Source organism: Emydura macquarii, unplaced genomic scaffold (genome assembly GCF_026122565.2).
Source record: "Emydura macquarii macquarii isolate MOO-44397 ecotype Brisbane River unplaced genomic scaffold, CSIRO-AGI_Emac_v2 contig_2897, whole genome shotgun sequence".
NCBI classification, from domain to species: Eukaryota; Metazoa; Chordata; order Testudines; family Chelidae; genus Emydura; species Emydura macquarii.
In genome coordinates, this window is record NW_027133034.1 from 6,339,369 (window position 1) to 6,367,174 (window position 27,806).

At 40.6% G+C, this 27,806-nt stretch overlaps 1 protein-coding gene across 2 annotated transcripts in view; it reads left to right on the plus strand.

Moving 5' to 3' along the window:
* Positions 1-27,806, plus strand: part of VPS13A (vacuolar protein sorting 13 homolog A) — a 271,467-nt gene that overhangs the window by 75,883 nt on the left and 167,778 nt on the right. For both annotated transcript variants that reach the window (XM_067568877.1, XM_067568878.1), the window contains exons 18-23: positions 3,134-3,335; positions 3,439-3,553; positions 10,833-10,969; positions 14,863-14,995; positions 15,513-15,630; positions 23,038-23,176. In XM_067568877.1, the coding sequence (XP_067424978.1) occupies positions 3,134-3,335; positions 3,439-3,553; positions 10,833-10,969; positions 14,863-14,995; positions 15,513-15,630; positions 23,038-23,176 (844 nt within the window). The remainder of the gene's footprint in view (positions 1-3,133; positions 3,336-3,438; positions 3,554-10,832; positions 10,970-14,862; positions 14,996-15,512; positions 15,631-23,037; positions 23,177-27,806) is intronic.

Here is a 27,806-nt window from a genome sequence, read left to right on the forward strand (position 1 = left end):
TGGGATGATATAGCTGAGGTTAGTCCTGCTTTGAGCAGGGGTTGGACTAGATGACCTCCTGAGGTCCCTTCCAACTCTAATATTCTATGAACTGATAGACTGCTTATGGGGGGTAAGGGGGAAGGGAGGACTGGCTGAAGGAATCAGCACAGCAAGCCTGTGTGGTAAGATAACATCAAAGACTGAAAGGCTACTGAAGTGTTAAATTTAGGATGTCATTTGTTCTTCCTGATCAATCTGACTCATATTATTCTGGCTTACAATCACTTACAATCTTACTGTACTTAATACACTTATCTGTTTGTTTTATCTAAAGAAGTGCATGCGGTTTGAGTGGATATAGAGACTTCATTTAGAGTGACAGAGCTGGTGTATATCAATTTATTTGATAAATTGGTTAGACAGTGAGCTTGCAGAGCCCTCAGTCCAGTGAACAGCACTGAACTCTGTAAGACGGCATTTCCTAGGGTTGCATCTGGGACGGGGAAATACAGCTGGGGGTCATTCTATTGCAAAATCCCATAAGTGGCTGGCCAAAAGCACTCACTCACTAAAATAGTAGCTGCATTTCTGCAGGAGGCTATGAGTGAACTGACCCAGGAGTGGGTGGTTCACACAGCAGGGCAAGGGCAAGACGGGCTCCAGAAGTGAGGGATTGGGGTGACACAGCGATATACCAGTTCAGATTGCAGAGGGGAATGTCACACCCCCCTGTTTTGGACTTGGTGCTAAGCACTTCAACATCGGTGCGGTGTGCCCCACTGGTACTGAGCATGTTGTGACACTGCCCACCATCAGTGGTGCCAAAGAAGCAGTAGAAGAAACAATGGGGGTGGACCCAAAGCGGGACAAAAAGGCGGAAGTGGGCAAAGGACCCATGTTGGGCCAGACACTCACCCCAGAGTGACTTGAGCCAGTTTCTTCTCCCAGAGCTGACAGCCGTCTGAGGGACCACCCCTGACTCCTGGGAGCGGGAGAGGGCCCCTCTGTCTAACGGTGGCGTCAACACCAGAGGCCTTCCAAGTGGCCAGGGATTTGATGGCACTCCCACTACCTTCCACTCCACTGGCCCTACCTTAGGCACCGGAACAATTAAAGAGGCCTGTTTCCAGAGGCAAACTGGCTATGGGGTCACTGCAGTTGGTAGTCGACTGGTGCTATTCCCCATCCTGGCAGCAGTCCATGATACCACAGCCATGATCTCCAGTGCCACAGCAGAGATCTCCACCATCTCGACCCTAGTCTCCGGAACCACACTTCCGGTCCCCGAAGTGGAGGAGAGGCTCACTGGCAGCATATCACCCATCGCCGTCTCCTTGGCGCCGATCGTTGCCTCTGTGGCACCATTCACTGGCACGGTGTCGATCTCCAGAAACCTGGCACCATGTAGCCTGCTATATTCCCGAATGCCCCTGTACAGGCGCCACTCCCCTCCACCGGTAAGACCATGACCAACATGGCACCACCCCCTTGGCACTGCTGCCTGGTGCTGCACTGCAGCCACCAGAAGAAGCCAAGATCAGCGCCACCCTGGGCCCCCTCTCCTCCGAGGAGAACAGTCCTCCTCAGAGTTGGAGGGAGAACACAAGTTGGCAGGCGTACCGACATTTGGTGTGGAACCATTGGCAGGGCTCTGGCTTCCAGGACAATGGCCAGTCCAGTGACCATACTGGAACCTGTGAGGGATCCTGGTGGTGCCAGGATCTTACTCGTTCCAGTCCTCCACAGCCATTTTGGAAAAATGGTTAACAGCACTGGTGACCTGGTGTCATAGGTCCGACATAGGCTCCAACACTGGCACCGAACAATGGGACCCAGAGGAGAGAAGGCCCCACTTCCTCCCCCGACATTACCGACATCCTCCTCATCCTCGGATGAGGCCATAGTCAGTCTGGCCCTTCCAGTGCTATTACAATTTCAGGAGCCACCAAGAGTAGCTTAAAAGAGTGGCATCCAACTTGGGATTGAAGCCTGAAGAGCTTGTGGAGCCCACAGACTGCATTTTTGAGATCTTTGCTGCTGTAGCTCTAACTAGAATTGCACTGCCAGTCCATGAAGGGGTGCTAAAGGTGATCAGATCCTTTCTACCTTGCCACCTATTTCCAAAAGAGCAAGGAAAAATATTACATCCCAGCCAAGGGCTACTTGTTCTCTCATCCCCATCCAGGATCTCTAGTGGTGTCTGCGGCTAATGAACGGGATAGACAAGGGCAAGCGAGTTTGATGCCCAAAAATAAGGAGGCCAAGAAGCTGGATCCCTTTGTAAGGAAGGTTTATTCCAAGACCAGCCTTCAATTCAGGATCTTGAACCAGCAAGCACTGCTAGGGAGATATAACTATAATATTTGGGATTCCCTAGCCAAGTTCAAGGACTCCCTGCTGCAGGATGTTAGGCAGGATTTTGCATTTCTCCTAGAGGAGGGCAAGACAGTGACTAGACCCTCCTTCCAAACGGCGCTGGATGCTGCAGATTCCGCAGTTAGATCAGTGGCTTCGACAGTGTCCATGTGGTGGTGCTCTTGGCTGCAATCCTTAGGGCTGTTGCAGGAGGTGCAGCAGTCCATACAGGTCCTCCCATTCAAGGGAAATGCCCTGTTTTTGGAGCAGACTGATACTAGGCTTCATGGCCTAAAAGACTCCACTGTGTTTCCATGGCCTGTATACACCACAGGAATCTAGGAAACAGTTCCAGCCACCTGATATCACTAAGACAAAAAATCTCCAACAGTCATGCAGGAGGGCACTCATGCACCCTAACATGAAATGGACATGAGCAACACATCTCAAAGAATAACTGTCTATGTGGACCCCGCTAATGCATTTGTTAATATGCTTTGATCTAGTCCTCTTTGATGTGGGAGTAGATTAAAGTGCATTAATGAAATATTAATGCGCATCAGCAGGGTCCACATAGACAGTTAGTCCATAGTGGGCTAGTGTTGGATAGATTCACACCCCAGCTTGTCATGAACTAAATGTTCATATAAACAATTCCTTAGACTTCTTTTGATAAAGGAGGAGGAGGATTGTTCTTTTAATCTGGTACCTGCTACTTATGTTGTAGTCAATAAGACAAGTTGATTTAAATGTTCTATTTAAACGTAATTTCTATACTGTTTCAACTTTTATACAGATTTGAAACAAAAATAAGCACATTTGAAGTTACAGGAATGTCTCAAGAAAAATTCGTACCCTGTCTACTATCTTCTCGAACAGTCCATTCGGAAAATGATACATCGCTTTTGAGCATAATGTTTGAGACCAATCCTTTAGATGAGAAAGCTGATCAGAAGCTTAGAATAGAGTCACGGCCATTGGAAATAATATATGATGCAGTAAGTTTAAAAAAAACCCAAACATTTATGAAGCATTAGTCTTCTAAAAATATGATGTAAGCATACATTTTCTTTTAAATTTATTACATCTGTATTTTAACAGAGGACTGTGAATAGTTTAGTGGGTTTCTTCAGGCCCCCAAAAGATGTACATTTAGAGCAACTGACTTCAGCAACTTTGATGAAGCTTGAAGAATTTCGTGAGAAGACATCGACAGGTGAATATCAATAAACATTTTCAGTGATAGTTTTTGATAAATTTTGAATATTGTTTTTTCTTTTAGCTGAATTTTTCATATATACTTTTGTTGTAATATATTTTTAATATATTAAGTGCAAAGAAACAAAAATAGGAATGTTTTCATATAGCTACTCAGATACCATGGTGATGGGTGCCATATAAATACTTAAATGGTTTAAAGATTTCAACAGACATGATGAAAGATGAAATTTAAAGAGAGAAAAAATGTCAGTACAATAAAAGGGTAAAACTTTTTGTCAGTGGTTTCAGGAGGCTTTGAGGTATGTGTTTTTAAGTCATATAACATTTTGGCGTTCATTGAGTATAAGAAATGTGCCCTGTTATCTGATATAATCAACGCATACAAAGTTTTTGTATGGAAACAGTTAGGCTTGCTGCATACCTGACACAAATGCCAGGAAATGAAGAGGTTAAATCATTTAACAGTACATACCTTCTACCCTACCCCCAAGCACGTACTTTATGATTGCTACAACTGACCTATATCATAGACCAGTGGTCCACAAACTTTTTACATCGTGCCCCTCCTCATACTTCTGTCCACGCTCCCTACCCCCTCCCAGCTGGGGCTGGCAGTGGGACCGCAGTCAGGGGTAGAGGCTGTGGCTGGGGGCTGTGGCAGGGGACCTGGAGCTGAAGTTGCAGCTAGGGGCCAGGCCAGGTGCCAAATCTGGGTGCTGGGTGGGTCATGGCTGGGGGAGCGGGGGGGGGGGGGCAGGACCATCTGGAGCAGAGCATGGGGCAGAGTGGGGCTGGATGGCTCCCTTCCCCTTCCTGCCCCTCTCGGTGGGGGCTAGCCTGAGCCCTGCTGCGCCCTCCTTGGACATTCCTCCATGCCCCTGTATGGGTGAGGGGGGGCATAATGTAAAACATTTGGAGACCACTGGTTTTTGGGGGGGTGTGCCCCACAATTTGGGGGCTTCTGCCATAGACTATGGACTGCTCCTTAATTCAGCCCTCTTTTCACCCTTCTAAACACAGTAGTTTATCAGATTTTTTTTCCCCAACACAGTAGTAATAGTAGATGTTTGGTGTCGCAGCTGGTTGTGTTGGAGGAGGGTAGTTTGTTAAAGGACTGTGTGCTGAAGAGTGATTAAAGGAGCTGATGAAAAGTTTGTATGACAGCAAGGCAGACTTTGGCTGTGTAAGATATTCTTCTACATATTGCAAAATCTGAGGCACCTGCAGTGCTTGATGCAACGATAATGTTAAACTCTATGTATAATATGCATAACATTCTTATCTTCCAAGACAGACTGGAGAAAAGGCTGAGCATCCTTTTGGGACTAACCAAGTTGGGGGTTAGGGGGTATTAGAATATAAGATAGAATGCTTCTGTTAGTTTCCATACTGAGGTGGTAAATATTTGATAAGCTAAAGTCAGTACTTGGATATTCCTGTCAGATCCTAAAAGCTTTCAATAGATGCTTTCTTTGAACCCAATGAGGAAGATTTTTGAATATTCCAACATCCATAACACAACTTTGCTTTGGGGATATTTGAAGTGCTCTCATGCAGGCGTACTCACTAGGAAAAGGTAGTGACTAAGTGTGTGGCCACTCTTTTTTCTCCCCTCTTGGAAGTTTCTTCTGTCCACCTGCTCTAGGAAATAGTGGAATTTGGTTTGTTTGGCTTCACAAAACCAGGCAAAAATTTGAAGAGGTCCATCTCTACACAACTTTAGAAATTAGAAAAATTAAGTCACCATCTCTTTTTAATTGAGGCTTCAAGGCTCTTCTGCTTCTAGTATTTATGAATTTCTGGATTCATGATTGCACCTAAAAGATTACGAGGTCCTCCCTAGAAGAAACAGACAGTCTCTACCAAGGTTTATTGTGCAAGAATAGTGTTCATCATTTTACTTAGAGAGTGCTATTTTTTTTAGACTTTGAAGTCAATCACATGTGTATCCTTACATAGCCATTCACATAATTGCAGACTAACATAGTAGCCTCTGCAGCTCTTGTATTTAGTAGGCCAGTCTTGTGTGCTGTTCATTAAATTCTAAGTATGCATCTTGTCTTTTCTAGACATGAGTAATGCTCTTGAAGTTCCTACTACCTGGGCTGACATACAAGGATGATGGAAAAATAAGAGAATCTGTTAGTTTCGTTTTCCCCAAATCCCTGTCATTCTAGCCATCCCTAGATGTTTTTGTTATGTTTCTTTATATAGAAAAATTGAAAGAAAACTATTTGAATATTTTATTGTTCAGTCTGAAATTTAACTACCACTTTCCATTTGTAAGGAAAAACGTCAGAAGACTTTTTTGTCGTCTTCTCTTAGCTGCTAGGAAGAAGACATGTACCTATTCTCTGGTTGATACAGAGGGACTTAGATAATTTCTCAATAATTTCTCAATGGTTCTTCTTGTTTTTCTCTCTCTGCTTTTGTCACACAGGTTAAAAGGCTGCTTGGCAACAAATGCACTGGTGTGTCCTCAGCTCATTTAATATAAATCAAAACTAAAAAGCTTTTTTCTGTTTTGAATGGACTAAAAGTCAGTAAGTCCTCATGTGAACTGTTCCCCTGCTCCTTGTTCATTTTACAGAAGAGAACCAAAAATGGATCTGCTCTTGAGAATTGATTTTTTTCACACACTGTAGTTCCACTAAAAAGCATAGATATTTATAACTGTTTTATAATACACAATTCAGGTTAAAATGGTCAGATAAATTATTTGGTAATATTTGTTCTTTATCTGTGAAGGAAGCAAATCTTCATTTTAGAATTGATTTCCTCCACAGTTTCCTGTTTATAAACACTTGGGCAGCTACTGTTGCTTTTGCACTGTATGTTTTGTATCTATAGTGGCATCAGAGGTGTGCATTGAGCCATGATCAATCTAATTTTTATATCTGTTGTGGTGTGGGCGGCTAGTTTAGCCCTCTCGTGGGTACTGTGCCCTCTTCGGCCACGACCACGGCGCGCCAGGGGGGGAGCAGGGGCGGAGGCCTGGTCCCGCCCTCTGCCCCGGGCCCTGACCCAGGGACCCTGTGTGGAGTAGTCTTCAAAAGTCCGTGACTTACTCCTTCCCTGGGTCACATCTCCTTGGCCCCACTGTTCGCCGTCTGCTTCCTGGAACTGGGTGGGGAGGGGTTCTCCCTCAGGCCTGTGTCTTGGGTCCCCGGCCACAGCCAGACAGGTACCCCCCCGATCGTCTCTGGTACCTTTGGGGCCGTACTATGTGGCAGTGGTTGCTCCAAGTCCCGTAGCAGCTCCGCTCCGCTCCCTCTCCTAACTCCCTTCCAGCTGCCCCTGTCTGCCTGACAGGGAGGCTTTTAACTACTGGGGGCAAGCTCCTTGATTGGCCTCAGCTGGCTTAATCGGCCTAATTGCCCCAGAGTAGTCCCAGCTGGATCACCCAGGGAATAGGGATTTGCTCATTCTGGGGCTAATATAGACCCCCTCTACTACCCTCCTGTAGCCATCAGGTCTAACCCTGTCACACTGTTTACAATATCAACTTTATTCATTTAAATAAATCTTGTTACAGTAAGTGGCAAAAATGTAATACAATAGTAATAATAAAACTGGAAATAAAAATGACATTTATGATCTTAAACTAAAGAGGCTAACTTAGGATACCAGTTGTTGGTATCTATCTGAAAGTAATTTTGGCTAATCAGTTTCATGTCTAATATTTGGAAATATTTGCTGCTTATTCCCTAACTAACTTCATTTCTCATTGAAAGAAAATATTGTAAGCTTTTGACTGGTTGGGAAAATTATTGGAAAAAGCATTGTCAAAGAGACGAGTAGTTTATCAGCCTCTTTTTTTGCAACAGGTATAGCTTTCTTGCTTCAACAAGCTATGCTTTTTTATTAAACATGCACACATGTACACCTTTTCAATGTAAACTGCTTCACATAACCCATACCCTGTAGTTAAAGATTGTGTAGGCTGTCTGAAATAAAGAGAAATCCTCTCTGCCTCTACAGATATTTTTACCAACTGCAAATTTTCATGATTCTGGGAAGGCTTTCTGCTGATGCATGATCTTGAGAGCAACTGTGCTCACTTTGTGCTTTTTGGCCCTTTATTAAAAATTATTTATCTCTCTGTATAGTTGAAGCCAGGATATCCTCAGTTAAAATGGTGGTCGTTTATGTGCATCGTACGGTGGGCGCTGCAAGTAAGAGTGTCTATCTTTGCTAGGGCAGCATCTGCAAGGGTATGAAGCCAATTTGCTATCATTGAGGATGTCCGTCTCCACCCCTTTTCCCCCCCATTGCTTTATGGTTAGGAGACTGGCAGAGGGCATCTAGAGGGAGAAGTAGTGTGAGTAGCAAAAATGCAAGGGAATTGAGTGTTGGGGAAGGGTGCGGGACATGATGACGCAGTCAGCTGTAGAGAGAAGAAATGAGAGTAGGGTCAGGAAAGTAACGAGAGAAATGGAGGAGTAGGAATGGAGAGAAGCATGATGGCTCCCCTGTTTCAGAGGTTGGCAAAACAAAATTAGTGGTCACCTCCTAATAGTTAGGGCTGGAAGGCCAACATGTTTGTATGCATTTAAGGTTAAATTTTCAACTTTAAATAGATTTTAAAGCCAGAAGGGACTAGAATGACATCCTGTATAATAAACTAAAAAATTTTATCCAGCTGCTACTTGTATTTGTTTGACTTAAAACATATTTTCCAGACAGACATCAAGAGATGGAGAATCCACTGCTGTTCTTGGTTGATTTTTCCAGTGGTTAATCTCTTTGATTATTAAGAAATTGTGCTGTATTTCTAATTTGAATTGATCTGTTTTCAGTTTCCAGCCATTGGTTCTTGTTATGCTTGTCTCTGCTACATTAAAGAGCCCTTTGATACGTGGTATTTTCTCTCTGAGAAAATATTTACACACGTCAATCAAGTCATCTCTCAGTCTTTTTGTTGATAAATTAAACAGATTGAGCTTCTTAAGTATCTCACTGTAAGGCATTTTTCCACTCTTGTCGCACTTTTCTGCACCCTCTCCAATTTTCCAACTTTTTTTTTTGAAATGTGGACACCAGAACAGGATTCAACATTCCAGTATTGGTCTCATCAGTGCTGCATACAGAGATCAAATCACCTTCCTGCTCCTATTCACTACTCCCTTATTTATATAGCGAGAGGTCTAGTTAGCTCTTTCTGCCACAGCATTGCAATGGGACCTCGTGTTCAGTTGTTTGGATGACTCCAAAGTCATATGACTATGACTCCTAAATCCTTTTCAGAGTCACTGCTTTCCAAGAAACAGTCCACCATTTTGTAGGTATGGCCTACAATTTTTGTACCAAGGTCTATAACATTGCATTTGGCTGTGTTTAAAACACACATTGTTTGAATGGATCCAGTATACCAACTAATGCGATTACTCTGTATGAGTTCTCTATCCTCCATGTTATTTGCCACTTTGCCAGTCTGTGGCATCTGCAAATTTTTTCAGCAGAGATTTTATATTTACTTCCAGATCATTGAAAATGTTGAATCGTGTCAGGACTAGTATCAATCCCTGCCACATCCCACTAGAACAACCCCATTCAACGATTGCCTGCTGACAACTGCTTTTGAAATGTCAGTTAGCCAGTTCTTAATCCATTTAACATGTGCTTTATTGATAGTATATAATAATTTTTAAATGAGAAAGTTGTCAAATGCCTAACAGAAGTCCAGGAATGTTACATTTGTGCAGTTAACTTTTACCAACCAAATTTAGTAATCTCATCAAAAAATGAAATCAGATTTGTGATATAACATACTTTCTGTAAAATCATGTTGATTGGCATTACTTCTGTTCCCATCCTTTAATTATTTATTGATTGACTCCTGTATCATCGTTTTCCTTTATTGTACTCAAGATTGATGTCAGACTAATCAGCCTATAAATACCTTGGTCATTCCACTTGCCCTTTTGAATATTGGCATAACATTAGCACATTTCTAGTTTTCTGGAATTTCCCTAGCATTCCAAGGTTCATTAAAACTTAATATCAGTCAGCCCCTCAGACAACTCCTTTAGGACATATTGGGTGCAAGTTATCCAGGCCTGCTGATTTTTAAAGTGTTCATCCCTAGTATATGCTATTTAACATCCTCCACAGTTACTTCTGGATTGTAAAGGACTTTATCATCCTCATATCATATGAGTACTCCATCCTGCTTCTTTACAAATACAGAAGTTTTTAGAGAACACTTATGCCTCTTTTGAATTACTAACATTTTTACCAGCTGCATCTAGTAATGAACCTATGCCATTGTTATGAATTGTTTTGTTCCTAATATACTTAAAAAAACCCAAACCAAACAAAGAAAATCTTGTCCTCAGCTCTGTCAGCCATGGATTTTTCTTTGTTGTCTTTAGTTCCATTATCAATTTTCTCCACTTAATGACTTCTGATTTATATTGATGTCCGTCTGCTTCCCCTTTTTTCATTTCTAGTTTACAGCCTTCGCTTCCCCTCTTACCCAGGGTGGTTAATGATCATAGATAAATTAGTAGCTGAGGCTTAAAGTTCAAAAACTCAAAAGGCAGTGTGTGTATATTTTAAATTTTGTTATTTTTAAACTAATCTGATGATTTATTTATGTATTTTTTGTCTCATGATTACTGAATTCTTGGGGCTAGCAATAGCTGACTGACTTCTCCAGTACCATAACATATAATGGAATCCTTTGTAAAAGTGATTTGAGAAAACTATTTTTTTCTGAACAGTGACTCAGAAATTATCACACTAAGACATTGTTATAATAGATGGGAAAAGGGAGAAAATGTATCAAAGATGTAAACTTTGATTTAAAGGAAATGTCATTGTAGCATGAATATTTTTGTGTTGCAACTTAATTCCAGTGTATTAAGCCTAGAATGTCACAGTCCTCATGAAATTGGCTATTGTGATTTCTTAGAGAAAGTAGCTTATTTGTCATCATTTCTGCTAACTTCATTAGGACTGACAAGCTGATTGATTTTTATTCATGGGTACTTTGAACACTTAAAAAAACTGCACTAATATGAAGTACATTTATGAAAGTGTAACCAGCAAAGAGAATTTAGGTCCATTACAGTAAACCAGGATACTGTACATTGGCACTGTTGACTAAGTTTGATGTAGTTGAACTTATATGTAGTTATAGGTGTGTATTTTAGTAATCTTTAGAAATTGGTCCTCCAGTTCATACGTTGTCAGCATAATTTATTTAAAACTTGTTTAAAGACATGGTTTAATATTGGCTCCTTAAATGTCTCAATTTTATTATTTTCTAGGATTATTGTATGTTATTGAAACACAGAAAGTTCTCGATCTAAAAATTAATTTAATGGCTTCATATATCCTTATTCCACAAAATGGATTTTATGAATCTACATCAAACTTACTTCTTCTGGATCTTGGTAATCTAAAGGTACAGTTTCCACACATGAAATGATTTATTATTTGTGATAATTTGACTTCTATTTATTCAAATATGTTAAAAATGAACTTGCATTCTGTTGCATGTAACCGGTTAATTTAAATGTTCCTCATTCAGTTTAAATACTGGTTATTCATTTTAAACTGATTTCCAGTCAAGTCTGGATTTCTTCTCCTATTCTGAAGACTTCCCTAATCCATTTAGAGTGACTAGTGTAAATGACAAGAATGAGGCCAATTCCTGTGCAAACCTTTGAATGCCATGCAGTAATACATGAAAAGTGTAATAAACAATTTTTAATCCTGGGATCATTGAAGCTTTGGAATACAAAGACACAGAATCTCTGTTACACTGATATACTTGGTTAAGACAGTATTTTTAATCTAATGCTGTTTGTCCTTTTCCTCCCATTCCTTACCAATACTATTTTCTTGTTCATTATCCACTAAAATATGGGTTGAACAGAATGATCATTTATAAGTATAGTGCTTCAGGAATCAAATGTGACTACGTGTAGCAGAAAAACAAACGACAGAGTGTACTATAGCCCAAACCAATACCCCAGCTTCACCCACCCCGCTCGGAAACGTGTGTGCAATGTGGCAGAGTTTGAGGCTACAGAATAGGCCTTATCAGCCATCAGTCGACCCACAGATAATTTGAAATGGACAATCCATGAAAGACAATCATTCTTGACTTCGAGGGATTCCCGATGATGACTTTCTTATGTTTTAAACTTGCAGTCTATTAATATCATTGGGTAATCCCTTGTTGTTGTGTCATGTGAAGGGGTAAATAACATTCCCTATTTACTGTCTCCACCCCAGTCACATTTGTATACACCTCTATCATATCCCCCCTTAGTCATTTCTTTTCTAAGATGAACAGTCTGTGTCTTTCTAATTTCTTCTCATATGGAATCTATTCCATACCTCTAATACATTTTGTTGCCCTTTTCTGTACCTTTTCCAATTCCAATATATCTTTTTTGATATGGGTCGACCAGAACTGCATGTAGTATTCAAGGTGTGAGCATACTATGGATTAATATAGTGGCATTATGATATTTACTGTCTTATTATCTATCTCTTTCCTAATGATTCCTAACATTCTGTTAGCTTATTTGACTGCTGCTCCAAACTGAGGAGATGTTTTCAGAGAACTATGTACAGTGACTTCAAGATCTTTTTCTTGAGTGGTAACAATTAATTTAGAACCTTTTGTATGTATAGTTGAGATTCTTTTCCAAAGTGCATTACTTTGCATTTATCAGCATTGAATTCCATTTGCCATTTTGTTGCTCAGTCACCCAGTTGAGTGAGATCTGTTTGCAGTCAGCTTTGGACTTAAGTATCTTGAATAATTTTGTTTTATCTGCAAACTTCCCGCAATCTGCTGGCAATGCTCCCACTAATGGACTTAAGTATCTTGAGTAATTTTGTTTTATCTGCAAACTTCCCGCAATCTGCTGGCAATGCTCCCACTAATGGAGCCCAATATGCTATTAGCCTTCTTGGCAACCAGGGCACACTGCTGACTCATATCCAGCTTCTTATCCACTGTTACCCCAGGTCCTTTTCTGCAGAACTGCTGCCTAGCTCATCAGTCCCCAGTCTGTAGCTGCGCATGGGATTCTTCCTTCCTAAGTGCAGGACTCTGCACTTGTCCTTGTTGAACCGCATCAGATTTCTTTTGGCCCAATCCTCCAGTTTGTTTAGGTCCTTCTGTATCCTCTCCCTACCTTTCAGGGTATCTATCACTCCCCCCAGCTTAGTGTCGTCCGCAAACTTGCTGAGGGTGCAATCTACCCCGTCCTCCAGATCATTAATGAAGATGTTGAACAAAACCGGCCCCAGGACCGACCCCTGGGGCACTCAGCTGCCAGCTAAACATCGAGCCATTGTTCGCTATCTGTTGAGCCCAATGATCTAGCCAGCTGTCTATCCATTTTATAGTCCATTCATCCAGCCCATACTTCTTTAACTTGTTGATAAGAATACTGTGGGAGACTGCATCAAAAGCTTTCCTAAAGTCAAAGTATATCACGTCCACCACTTTCTGCACATCCACAGAGCCAGTCACCTCTATGGGAATCTCCCTCATATCCTCTGCAGTGAAGACCAATGCAAAGAATTCATTTAGCTTCTCCACGATGGCCTTGTTTTCCTTGAGTGCTCCTTTAACACATGGATCATCCAGTGGCCCCCCTGATTGTTTGCAGGCTTCTTGCTTCTGATGTATTTAAAAAAAATGTTAGCTTTTGTGTTTTTTGCTTGTTGCTTTTCACATTCTTTTTTAGCCTGCTTAATTATACTTTTATAGTTCACTTGCCAGAGTTTATGCTCCTTTCTATTTTCCTGAGTAGGATTTGACTTACAGTTTTTAGAGGATGATTTTTTGTGTGTAACTACCTCTTTTCCTCTCTTTAGCCACAGTGCTATTTTTTTGGTACTTTCTCTTTTTTTAGTTTGGGATGTACATTTAGGATTAGCTTCTGTTATGGTATTTTTATAAAGTTTCTGTGTAGACTGTTCCTTAATTTCCATTTAACTAACTTTCTCATTGTGTAGTTCCCCTTTTTAAAGTTAAATGCTGGTGGGATTCTTTGGTATTTTTCCACTCTACAAGAATATTAAATGTAATTACATTCTGACTTTTTATCATCATTTCTGTTCTTGTCCTGCCACTTGACATGGCTTAAAAAAACCAGTATATCGATAAAGAATAATTAGAAAATAATATTGAAAACTCACAATGCTATTATATTAATCAGTGGTAGAACTGAATCTTGAAATACAATGCAGTTATGGTTAACTTGTCTCAAATATATAGAGTAGAAATACAAGGTTTCTAAAGATAGATGACAAAAATGATTTGAGGCCTGGGAGGACTTCTGTATGAGGTGAGATTAAAAAGATGAGGACTACCTAGTTGGCTAGATGGGGACAGCATAAACATACGTAATGGTACTGAGGACTTTTGGGCTGTCCTATGTTTTCCATTTTTCATAATAAAAGACCCAGGGGACAGCCAATGAGATTGAAAGGCAAGAAATTTAAAAGTGATAAATGGAAATACATTTGCATGGATTAATTATGAATAAGAATAAGGTTCTATAACGGAGGTCCCAGATTCCATGACTTTCCAGGACCTCCCTGTCGTCTTGTGAGGCAGGGTTGGAGCAGCTGTCAGCCCCTGGGCCATTGGAACAAAGGCCATCCTCAGGGCCACCAGAGCAGGTGACTGGCAGTCTGCCCTGGGGCGGAGCAGTGGGACTGAAGCAGCCGAAAGTCGCCGGCAGTGCATTATTTGTCCCCCCACATCCTGGCCCAGAGTATTTTTAGTAAAAGTCAGGGACAGGTTGCAGGCTTCCGTGAAGTTTTGTTTATTGCCCACGACCTGTCCCTGATTTTGATTAATAAAACATCTGTGACAGAATCTTAACCTTATGAATTGTGTAACTCTTCTACATGGTATCATTTGAGACAGAGTTTAGTTTGGCTGGATTAAACATAGATTAAACAGTTGTAACGTTAGATAGGCTAGGCTATAAGGAGTATGAGTCCTTATGCTTCAGGGCATTAGTTACCCACTAACTAATAGGAGTTTAGGATGCAATTTCTCCTATGGGCAGATTATTTCATAGTGGTTCATTATGGGTTTTTTTGGCAAAGTATCTAATTCTGGTTACTACTGGAGGGAGGATTTCGCACTAGATAAATTGCTGATGTGATCTAGTTATATTAGTCCTAAAAATCCTAGTATTTTTAAAAATAATTATTTCATATTTGACCTTTCATTTTGATAGAACTTGAATATTTGTATAACCAGTGCTTTGAAGATCTTTTAATTGATTTTAATTTCATTTTTTGTTATTTTTTAAGATGACGAGTAAAAGTCGTTCTGATGTGTCAGATCTCAAAGTAGGACAAAGCACTATTGAAGATATCATGTCAAGAGCTTATGATAGCTTTGATATTCAACTCAGTAGTATACAGCTACTTTACTGCAATCATCGTAAGTATTCACAAAATGAATTGCTCTTTGCTGGGACAACTGAACACAAAACTTTTTGATAATAGGTATGCCAATTTTTAACCAGTAATTGAGTTCCAGTAAATTTTGTTCTTCATTTCCACAGATGCTAAGCCTTGATTGAACTAGGAAGACTTTAGGACAAATATTTTTAAAACTGCAAATCAAGTCCAACACATCTGCACACAGTGAATTTCCCAAGCATTTAATTAAGCCTGGCAAACAAGCACCACAACCTTAGTTTTTGCTTTCTTACAAATGCATAGACTTTTGAGGCCAAAAGATTTCAAGATCACCTAGCCTGCTCTGGTGCATAATATACAGACCATAGAATTTCATTTGTGATTTTGGTATCAAGCCCAATAACATTAGTTTCCCTCCCTAATACTTCCTTATTCTGACCCTTCTCCAACTCCAAAACACATTATCACAATGTATTCAACTTGGAGAAATCTATTGTGGCATAAAAAAAGTAATACACCTGTTTTCCTTTCACTAGATGAGAATTGGCAGGAGGCTCGTATGCTAAAATATTCATCACAACATATCTTGCAGCCTATGGATGTGAAGGTGGAATTTAGCAGGGCAATGGTTGTCACTGATGCAAGAATGCCTAAGTATATTTTTTCTTTCTATTGTGTAAATGTTTATAGTAAATGCATTTTTAAGGTAATAGTCCCTCCAAGAACCTAATTATAATATAATTCTTAAAATGAATTATAGGCTAAAGGAAGCATAGTTTAATATTTATCATATTTCTTTTCCTCTAATTTTATTTACTACTTATTATTTGTATTATCATACAAATGGACCAGGGTCTTACTGTGTTAGGCACTGAACAAAGACTGTCCCTGCCTCAAAGAACTTGCAATCTTATTATAATTCAAGAGACAGTAGATAGATACAGATGGACTGAGGGAGGAGCACAAGGAAACAATGAAACAATATTGGTCGGCATGATAGGCTGTAGGCTTAGTGTACTAACAGCCTAATCATCAAGGTCTTTGTAGGCAGCTTGGCAAAACAGAGTTTTAAGGAGGGATTTGAAAAAGAAAAATAAGTTAGTTTTATGAATGTTTATGGAGAGCTCTCCGAGGGGCAGCTCAGGAGAAAACATTAAGATATTAATTTGAAAATTTGACAAGGGAGCAATGGAGGCTGGCACAGTTGGAGTCGACCTTTTAATGCTAAATGAGAGATGATAGGTAAGGTGAAAGAGGTAAGGTGAAAGAGATGATAGGTAAGGTGAAGAGGCTTGAAAGTGAAAACAATTCTCTGTTCAACAACAAAAGTGAAGAGGGAGATTGTGGAGGGATGCAAAGACAGTGATGTGGTCAAAGTAATAGTCTAGGAAAATACTTATAGCAATATTCTGAATATGTATTACTGTGGCAAGATTGTATTTATCAAGGCCAGAGAAAAGGATGTTGTAGTTATTGAGATAAGACACAAGATCCTGGTTGAAAGTTTCAGCTGTGTGGGTAGGTAAGAAAGACCATACCTTAGAGATGTTATGCAGAAAAAAATTTGCAAGACTTAGACATAACCTGGATGTGAGGACCTAAAGAGAGGTCCAAGTCAAAGATGATTCTGAGGTTACAGGACTGAGTGAGAGGCAAGATGGTAGTGGTGGCCGCAATGACCAAGAAAGGAGGTGTAGTGGGAAATGTATGGGGATGGGAAAGACCCATAGTGAGCTTGTGCAGATTGCTAGATATCCACAAGATGTCAGAAAGAGGCTGAGACTTGACTTTGGACAGAAGGAAACAGGAATAGAGAGGTGGAACTGAGAGTCATGAGCACAGAGATGGTGGTTGTATTTATGTTTGCAAATAAGAATACCCAGCCATAAGGGAGGAGGGTGAAGAGAAGGGGTCTTGAGATAGAGTTTTGTGGTTCTCTCAGAAAACTGCATGGAGGATGAGAAGGAACCTCCAAAGGACATGCTGAAAGAGCAACTAGAGAGGTAGGAGGAGAAACAGAAGCCAAATTGGAGAGGATCCAGAATGAAATTGGAAGAGAGGAATTCTAAACATTCATTATAAGCAGCATGTTCAGTGAGAATGGAGATTTGGGAGGGTGCTAGTTGGAGAGGGAAGTAGGGCCAAATATGTGTTGGGTTTTTTTTTTAAGATGGGAGAGAGAAAAGCATGCTTGTATTGTGAGGGGAAGGAGACAGGATAATGAGAAACTAAGGAGAAGAGTAAGGGGAAGATGAGAGTGAGCATGAGGGAAATAAGGAGATGGAATGGGCTAGGGTCACTGACTCACTAGGGCAAGGTGGAGAGGTTAGAGGAGGAGAACAGATGAAAAATCTCTATCTGTGACTACAGAGAAAGAGGAGAGAATTGTGACAGAGAAGAGAAGGCAAGACGAGGAGAGGGGAGAGTTCATGTTGTACATTGCCAATTGTCTCTTGAAAAAAATCTTAGTCTTATACTTACCATTCTTTCTTAGATTTCTGTCCTGTGTTACTGACATCTTACCTTTATAAAGCATAACATGTCAAGGACAAATCATACCAAACCAACGTAATTGCCTTCTTTACCTTCACTGGCAAACTGGATGGGGGCAACTATAGATGCGATTTATCTTGATTTTAGTAAAGCTTTTGACTCAATCCCCATGATATTCTTATAGCTGAACTATGAAAATATGGTCTAGATGATACTACTATTAGAGTGGTGCAGAACTGGTTGTAAGACCATACTCAGAGAAGTTATCAGTGGTTCCATCAGAGTGGGAGGATGTATGTAGTGGGGTCCCATACTAGTCAATATTTTCATTAATGAGCTAGATAATGGAGTGGAGGGTATACCTGCAAAATTTACAGATGACACCAAAGTGGGAGGGGTTGCAAGCACTTTGGAGGACAGGATTAAAATTCTAAAGGACCTGATAAATTGGAGAATTCATCTGAATTGAGCAAGATTAAATTCAATCAAGACAAGTGCGAAGTTCTACACATCGGAAGGAAAAATCAAATGTAGAACTACAAAATGGGAATAACAGATTGCTTATGATCCAACAGTGTGGTGCAGTTGTGAAAAAGATGAGTAGTATTCTTGGGTGTATTAACAGAAGTGTTATGTGGGAGGCAATTATCCTGCTCTATTCAGTCCTGGGGAGGTCTCAGCTGGAGTGTTGTCTTGTTCTGGGAACCGCACTTTAAGAAAGATCTGTATAAATTGTAGAGAGTCCAGAGGACAGCAACCAAAATGATAAAAGGTTTAGAAATTTGACAAATGAGGAAAAGTTGTTTAAAAACTGGGCACGGTAAGTCTTGAGAAAAGAAGACTCGGAGAACCTGATAACGGTCTTCAAATATGTTAGGACTGTTATCAATGTAGCCCAACCCTGAAGCGTGGCTGCAGCCTTCTACTTTTTTTCCTTAGGGTTATGGGTCCTGGGTTCACTTATAAGGGTGCTGATGCCTGCACCCAAGAGGAAACCTCCTAATGCAGAGAACACAGAGGACTTTATCCTTTGGGAAAATATTTAACATGCAATCTTTTACAGAGGAGTGTCAGCCCAAAAAATAAAATAGCTATCACAATTCTTGGGATAATTAAACAATAACTGGGGGTTTATTAGGAATAAGAAACTCAGGATAAGGGACAACGGAAAAAGGGATCAGGATAATAAAAGACAAAAACAACAATACATACACTCTATCCCTCCCAAAATGCACAGCCCACTCTGCTCCCTCCCAGCACTTGTCTAGACAAATAGTGAATTTAGGCTCTGTCTTTGATGGCTGCTATAGCTCTGAAGTCAGTGGAAAGGTTAAAACAAAATAGCAAAATAAATACAAAGGGATGTTCTTATGAATTATTCACACCAAGGATCATAAGATCATCCTTGTGGCTCTTTGGTCTGGATTCCAGTGTGCAGTTAGGCTAGCTTTTGGTAGCCTGACCATAACACTTCTGAGCCTCTTGGGTTTCTGGTCTTTGCTGAGATGATGATACTATTCAGTGTTCCAGAAATCCCAATAGGACTCAGTCTTCTCTTGGGTGGGCATGTCAAGGGTGGAAGAATCCACCCTGGCTGTGATGCTGCTCTCTCCAAACACAGCCAAAACTAAACCCTTTGTCTCTGAGTTCTGCTTATGATGGTTTCTCGTAGAACAGGCTAGCAACACTGTCTCCACCCTGGATCATAAGCAGTCTGAGAAATGGAGTCCTGAGTCTCTGTAACCATTGCTGCTGTAGTCCAGGGGTGTGTCCCCTAGAAGCTGTGTGTGGTATTTCAGGAGCAACATCTACAAAAGGGTTACACCCAGAGGACAGGGATTGATTGTTCTCCATGTCCACTGACAAGACAAGAAGTAATGGGCTTAATCTTCCGAAAGGGAGATCTAGATTAGAAATTAGGAAATACATTTCTAAATATAAGGACAGTTAAGCACTGAAATAGTCTTCCAAGATAGGTTGTGGAATCCCCACCAATGGAGGATTTTTATAACAAAACATCTGTCAGGTCTAGGTGTACTTCGTCCTGCCTCGAGGTCCTATTCAGCCCTATATTTTTGTGCTTCTAAATTGTTATGTATTGATTACAATACTCTGATTGAAGCCCTAAAATATTTTTTAAATATCCAGTTATAATGAATCTGGTTATGTATTATACATATTTAGAAGTCACTTATAACCAAAATATCTAGGTATAGTTTACATTTTTTATAGATTGGGAAATATTGTTCTTAATAAAATCACAGCCTCCTTCCTCACCAGAGCTTTGAAATACAGATATGGAAAATTTAGGGAGTGGTTGAATGCTGGAAGTTCCATTGTCTACAGTTAATAAAAAGCTTATACAAAGAGAAGCCTTAGAATTATTTCCAAATATGCACAGATTTAGACTTAGATGTTTCTGTGATAAGAGTGAAACCAGAGGTAAAACCCTGCTATCAGCTATATCCTGCCTCCATTTACTTTGAACTTCAACCTTATAAGAAAGAGCTGAAGTGTTCCAGACAAATGCAGGTGGTTGGTGATTCAGAGATGAAGAAGCAGCGTCTGAGAAGTGAATTTTAGTTGCTTTTAATCTCTGTAGCTAGGAACCAGCCCACTGAATTTCACCTAGAAGTAGTATAGCAACCAGAGTGTATGCCTCTTACTATTACAGTGTATCAAGGAACAGATGTTGTTATGATGCCATCTACTTGGAAGTAAGAAGAAGAAACTGTAGTACTGATTGTATAAGCTCAGCTTTCCTGCTCTCTCCTGCCTTCTTTTCCTCTTTCTTGCAGGCATCCTGAGGAAAAAGGAGATAAGAGAAAGGAAAGAGCAAAGAGAAAAGCCAGAAGGTTGAGGGCTTTCTTTTAAAAAGGAGAGAGAGGAAAGTGGAACTCTCAGTTCAGTAGCCAAGTGCCAGAACTGGTCATTAATTTGTATTCATGATTGTATTAATGAAATTCAAAAAGGACAAATGCAAAGTACTCGACTTAGGAAGGAACAATCAGTTGCACACATACAAAATGGGAAATGCTGCCTTGGAAGGACTATTGCAGAAAGGGATCTGCGGGTTATAATGGATCACAAGCTAAATATGAGTCAGCAGTGTAACGCTATTGCAGAAAAAGCAAACATCATTCTGGGATTTATTAGCAGGAGTGTTGTAAGCAAGAAACGAGATGTAATTCTTCTACTCTACTCTGCACTGGTTAAGCCTCAGTTGGAGTATTTTGTCCAGTTCTGGGTGCCACATTTCAGGAAAGATGTGGACAAATTGGAAAAAGTCCAGAGAAGAGCAACAACAATGATTAAATGTCTAGAAAACATGACCTGTGAAAAAAGAGAAAAAATTGGGTTTGTTTAGTCTCGAGAAGAGAAGACTGAGGGGGCATAACAGTTTTCAGGTACATAAAAGGTTGTTACAAGGAGGAGGGAGAAAAATTCTTCTCCTTAACCTCTCAGGATAAGACAAAAAGCAATGGGCTTAAATTTCAGCAAGGGAGGTTATGGTTGGACATCAGAAAAAACTTCCTAACTCTCAGGGTAATTAAGCACTGGAATAAATTGCCTATGGCAGTTGTGGAATCTACATCATTGGAGATTTTAAGAGCAGGTTAGACAAACACCTGTCAAGGATGGTTTAGATAATACTTAGTCCTGCCTTTAGTGCAGGGGACTGGACTAGAAAATCTCTTGAGGTCCCTTCTAGTCCTACATTTCTATGATTCTATGATTTCCATCACTTCAGGGATGCTGAGGTGATGGCCTACCTTGAGGAGGGAGTTTGCACATGTGAGGTTTCACATTCATGGCTCTAGCAAAGTGCCTCCCTGCCTAACTGATGTCAGCACCCTGTCTCAGCTATCACCCCTTCTGCAGAGCTTTTGAAGCCCTGCAAAGGCTTTGCTTCATCCACAAGATCCAGGGTCTTCTGTACCCAATATCTCTTGGCCATTCCCAGTTCTGGTTAACCTACTTCAGTGGGTATTTCTTCTATTCATCTCCACTATAAGGCTCCTGGTCCATTCCTGTTCCTTGTCCCTTCAATCTGCTGTGCTACAGGAATTTCAGCTGCTGCAGCTGTTATAGCTTATCCTCCTTTCTGGTGCTTTGTTAGCTGCTTATCAGTCATCTTACCTTCTGCATACTACCCCCTTGTGAGCAATATGACATCTCAAACCTTCTGCATACTCCAAAAGCCCTATAAAATAAAAGCCATATCTAATATATTTGCTGAATACAGATGCAGATGGGGATGCATAGTTAAAGCACATCGTAGTAGCTAATGTTAACAAAGACTGTGGCAGTTTTCATTTCCAAGAAAAGACATGATTTCTCATCAAGTCAAAAGCTAAAAAGCTTCTGACTGCTTCTGCTATCTTTAAATCCAGGAGCAATGATAACTCTTAAGAGTCTTAGATTGCAAACCACCTAGGCAATAGGTGGGTAAGTACTTTCAGGTCAGACAGTGATCATAGACTTTGCCAGTTCCCAAGGGATGAAGCGAAAATAGAAGAGACAAAAAGCCAGTTTGAAATGTCTCTATAGAAATATTGAAACTTACGGACAACTTACGAAGAACTTTTAAGGGTTCTTATTACATAAAGAAATCTATGAATTGGTCAGACTTAGAAACCTGGTGATACAATTTGAAATTTCAGTACAGTTTAAAGTGATTGACTTGCCGAGGAATGGTTGTTATAGTTCTGTATATCATCTGAGAAGCAGATGTAGCTAGAAAGATAAGTGTTGAAAATATTTGATTTCAAACTGCTTTCTTAGTCTCTGGTTCACACCTATTATGCTTCTTTTATGGTCCTACTCCTGCAAAGACTTAAGTACATGGGACTTTAAATTGGTCTACTCATGGTACCTAAAGTTAAATGTATGTAAGTCTTTGCAGAATCAGGACTTGTTTCGAAAAGTCCCATTTCCTGTCTGCCAACATCTTCCTCATTCAAATCCCTTCTTAACTTTAACGTACTTTAGAAATTCTTCATGCATTATTTTATCTCAGCTTTTGCTGAATTGTTATCCTGTATCCTGTTTTAGGTTTCTTGTCTGTAATGGAGCCCCAACCCAACAAAATACTTAAGTGCTTTGTTAACAGGCAGTCCTAGTTTGCTGCTCGTTGGCATAGAATGTGTTTTACTTTGTAATGCAATGTGTAAATATGATACCATTTCAGTGATTTCTTAAAAATAATACAATAAAATAATCAAATAACAGAGGAGATTTCCTGTTTGTGGGACATGTGTTGTATACCACCAACACAGAAGTGGGTAAAGTATCCCTAAAATTGATATTTGGAGTCTTCCATTCATAGAACATGGTAACAAAGAGGAACTTAGAACTGCTCAGATATCTATTGGAAGGCCAGCTGTACAACAGTTTTGTATAGATTAAATAAGTTTTCCTCAAATATAAATGAAATATATTTTACATCTAGGATTTTTTCTCTCTCTGTAATTTGCTGATGAGTAAATATGGTGTTAGTAATAAGAAAACAAATGCAGCATTTTAAATGATAAATCCATTTGAAATAACTTATTATTTTTATGATAGATTCAAAATTTTTGGACAGCTGCCTTTACTCTCTGTGCAAATCTCTGACCAAAAGCTGATGGGTGTCTTGGAGCTAATTGACAGCATTCCTAAACCGGAAAGTAGTCCTGCTACTACGTCTTCTCCAAAACCAACTCAGGTAAGCTAAATTTTTTAAATGGTAGAAAAATACTCAGTTTACTAAAATATGTAAGACTGGGATTTGAAAAGGAGCTTACAGGAGTTAGGTGCCCAACAACCATTGACTTTCATTTGCAAGAGAGCAGATAAAAAATATTACCTCCCCTCTCTGACCCCGCACCGAACTCCTTAGTGGTTGATGCTGTCAATGAATGGAGCAGACAACACCACTCCAGATCTGCCCCCTACAACAAAGAATGGAAACAGTTAGGCCTCTTTGGCCAGAGGGCCTGTTCATCAGCCACTCTCCAATTTCAAATTGCTAACTATGTCACAGTGATGGCAAAATATGACCATACAAATTACTCCAACCTGTCAGACTTTATTGGATATATACCAGAGGACAAAAGAGAACAACTCAAAGCAGTCATCGCGGAGGGCCATCTGCTGGCCAGAACTGCCTACAGGCATCTCTAGATACTGCAGACACGGCAGCACGTTCCACGACTACCAACTAGTCATGCTCAGGCTTCGTGGCTTCACTTATCCGGTTTCCCAAGGGAAGTACATTTGACTGTGGAGGATCTCCCTTTTCATGGTCTGAAGTAGTTTCACGAAGACCGAGTCTCTTCACAACTTGAAGGACTCTAGGGCGACCCTTCATTCCCCTGGGATTTACCCACCTGCACAGAGGAAAAAATGGGAAATACTGTTCAACCCAGCATGCAAGATCTGACTATATGCCCAACAGCAGAGACAATATAATAAACAAAAACGCAGAATGAGACCTCCAAGGCGTCAACCACGCCCTGCTCAATCATTGGCATCCCAGTAACCCTCTGCAAAGCAACAATTTTGAGGGTTTGGTCAAGGGCCCGAGAGACATCCCCCATTCCTCAGTGCTCCATTACCACCCTCCTCCCCTCTGCTTCGGAATTCAGTCTACAGACTCTGCGGTAGAGGAGGAACTGAGGAATGGAGGGGTCTAGTCACATAGCCCTAGATAGGTGCCAACAACAGTGCGAGACAGGGAGAGCACACGTGTAACCCTGACGGGCACTGCTGCTGAAATTCTCCGATCAAAGGTACAGAGATGCACATTCACCTGAAGCGGAGCTCCTACAGAAACACCCATCTTGAAGAACCTCAGTTACTGCACAGGATGAATAACCTTTTCTTGTCCAATAAAATATCAACTGGACATGCAGGTTCACGTACCAGCTAGGGCTGTGTCTTCATTGAATTGGGTGATGAACCTGTCCAGTGTCTGCAATAAGGTTCCTTTCTCACATTACCTTCCCTTTTGGTCATGGACATTATCTTTAGGCTGGGGAGCAAACTTAGGGGATCTCCAAGCTCTGGGGTTGAATCAGGAGAATTACACATATATATACTTTAACTTTGCGCATTCTACGAGGCACGTTAAAATTTTCTGATACACGTTAATGCCAGTATTGTGTAAGTTCTCTTTTACTGCACCATTGCAAATGCTCTGTTTGAACAAGTGGGGTAACCAGATAGGATTGGTTTTGTCAGGAAGCAATACATCTTAGGAATTTTTGCATCCAGAACTCAGTGACACTAAAAGCTTCACATCTTCTGGGGTGCAGAATTGCCTCACAGACCACCTGAATGGATCCTTTAGAATGGCATATGAGTGGTCTCTCAAAATGGAAGTGGTCAGATTGATATTCCAGACTTGATGAATAACTGTAGTAGATTGTTTGCCCCAGTGCAGAACAAGATATGCTACCAAGTCTGTTCCAGAGTGAGTCACAGTCTAGGTTCAATCACAGATATGTTCCTATTTCAGTGGAAGGGCAGCCTGTTTTATGTGTTCCCTCCCATACCTTTAATTCCAAAGGTAGTTCTCAAACTTGCAGCACCACACTAAATTGATCTTAAATAGTGCTTGCTTGGCCAGGGCAAGTCCCTCAAAGGCTTTCTGTCCTGCCCAGGTTAAAGCAATAATATCTCAGAATCAGAGATACTTATTACATCCAAATTCCCACAAACCTCTCCTTACTGCATGGATGCTGAGTGGTTAACCCAAGTGAAACAATTGCTCTTTTGCTGTCTGGAACAAGTTATTGAACAGGTGAAAGCCATTCACTAGATATATTTCTGATTAAATGAAAGCTTTTTTTTCTGTCTGGTCCAGGCAGCAAAACTTCTCTCCATCGTAGGTAGGCTGTGGTGCAGAACATTCTGGATACTTGCTCTATCTAAAAGAGTTGGGTTTCTCACTTCTTTAAGAGTTCACTTGGCTGCAATCTCAGCTTTCCATCCCTGATGGAAAGTTGGCCTATATGTTCTAACCCAGTGATGATCAGATTTCTAATAGGTATAAATAGACTTAACGCTCCAGTTAGGACCCAGCACTACTCTGGGACTCAAAGCTGGTCTTGTCAGCTCTGATGGGTTCCCTTTGAACATCTGGCTTCGTGGTGACTTTCACATCTTTTGGCTAAAGTGACTTACCTCATGGCCATCACAGTGGCCCCATTGAGAAGTGAAGACTCCTATTTCCCCACAAGCTTTTGCTCCTCTGTCCTCTCTTAAGGTATATCTACACTGCCAGTTCCATGGCGCTTAATGCAGCAGGATCGATTGACTGGGTCGTGGAGACCCGCTCAGTTGATCCCAGATGGGCTCACCGGTCAATGCCGGTAATCCATCTCCCCAAAAGGAGTAAGGCTGCATAGATGGGAGGGTGTCTCCTATCGACACAGCCCCGTGAAGATGCTGTGCTACGTGAGTGTAAGTACGTCGACGGGAGATACGCTATCTATGTAAGGTAGCAGTGTAGACCAGACCTTGGTGACCACACGGTAAAAGTCCCTCTAGCTCCAATTGCTGCTTGGTTCTGTTGCTCCTCAGAATGTTCTCCAGGGGTTGTCTCAGACTATGGAATGAACTTCCCCAAGGAGTAAGATGCATCACAAATCTTACCACTTTCCAGTCCAAGTGCAAGGAACATTTCTTTGAGTTTGCCTTCCCTAATATAAACACATAGCAGCCAGGTGTGTGTGTAATATATTTAAAAAAAAAAAAAAAAAAAAAAAAACACCCTGTCAAAACAAGATACTACATTCACACTCCTCTCTCTGAGGGAAAGGTGAGAGAACAAACATGACAGCTGTTTGTTAATGTGCTATTAGAAGATGCTGAGACTTCATGGTGATGACTGTGGTATAAAAACCTATGTAGAATAGAATAAAAATGGTCATCCCCAATCAAAAACTCCACCAGCATCTGCTGCCTCCTACTTTCTCCAGTACTGTGAAGTTTGAGGAGAACCATCTATCCCTTGTCTTTGAAGCTTATGGGGAGTGATCAAAAGAGCGGAGGAAGCTTTCTAGTTTGTGCTTCTTCCACTCCCTCCTCCCACTTGCTTGCAGGGGAGCATCCAGCCCTACCCTGTGAAGATAGGTCCTGCTGTCCCCTTTCTGCCTCAGTCCAGGTCCTATCTTTTGCATCTTCCTTGTCTCTTGTACCTGTGAAAATAGAGCTTTCAGCGCTTCCTGCATACCTCCCATTGTCTTCTTGTAGTAGTTGGAGTAGCTTTTAATACCTGCTGCTTCCACCTGATTTGTGAGGCCTTGTGCTTTGCCCATTTCTCTCTCCTTAAATTTTAATACCCTAAGACAGAGGGTCCCAAGCTTTTCTTTTTTTTTTTTTTTTTGCAAAGCTTCCCTTCGAAGATTGATGTCCCTTGAGCATTCACCCTCTTCCCCCTTACTAAGAAACAGTATTTTTCCATAGCCAAGAAAATAAAATTCTCTTGTTCTAACATAACATATTGCTTAATACTGAAAGCAACGTAAATAGCACAGTACCACCATTCTACTACTGGGTAAACTTCAGCATAAAATAGTGGTTTTCAACTTTTGTTTTGCAGACTCCTGGCAGTCTGTAAATCATGTCCAAGATTTCCATAGTGCTCTACACGTCCATTTGAAATTTTGTAGGGGTCTGCAGATGAAAAAAGGTTGAAAACCACTGACATAAAAGAATACTAATAACTTGTGTTAGTCTCAGTGAGTAGGATAAACCAGTTTGCTAGCACGATTTATGGAATCTGATTTTGAAGATTTACAGTTGCAAATCAGTCTCTACATTCAACTGGCTTCTATACTTGTTTTTGAAGTAAGTGAAGAAAAACTCACTTCACATAGATATCTTTAGGCAAAATGAATAAGTATTTCAACAGTTGTTTGTGACAGTTTGGGAAACTTTTTTTAAATTGAGAGAACACTGATCAAGAGGTGTGTGTTTAAAATTCTCTCTCAAAACAGAGTTACCAGCATAGTCAATAAAATTCTCTTTTAGACCCATGACAGTCTTGGCTTTTGCTATGAAATCCTCTGAAAACAGCTTTCAAAAATCGAGGCAAAATCTTGCAATTCATTTGTCTCTCCTTTGGGAAAATATTTGCTGAACTGTGTGCAAAGCTGAGAGAAACATTTCAATGATGAATTACATATTTGCCTTCTAGAACAGACATTTCACAGTCCATAATGACAGAAGACAATATCAGGAACATAGTTACATTGTCTTGCAGCATATAAATACTCCCTCCATAGCAAAAGATTTTGGCAAACCTCTGTACATTTTCATGCATAAAGAAAATGTTACAGTTCTTATCT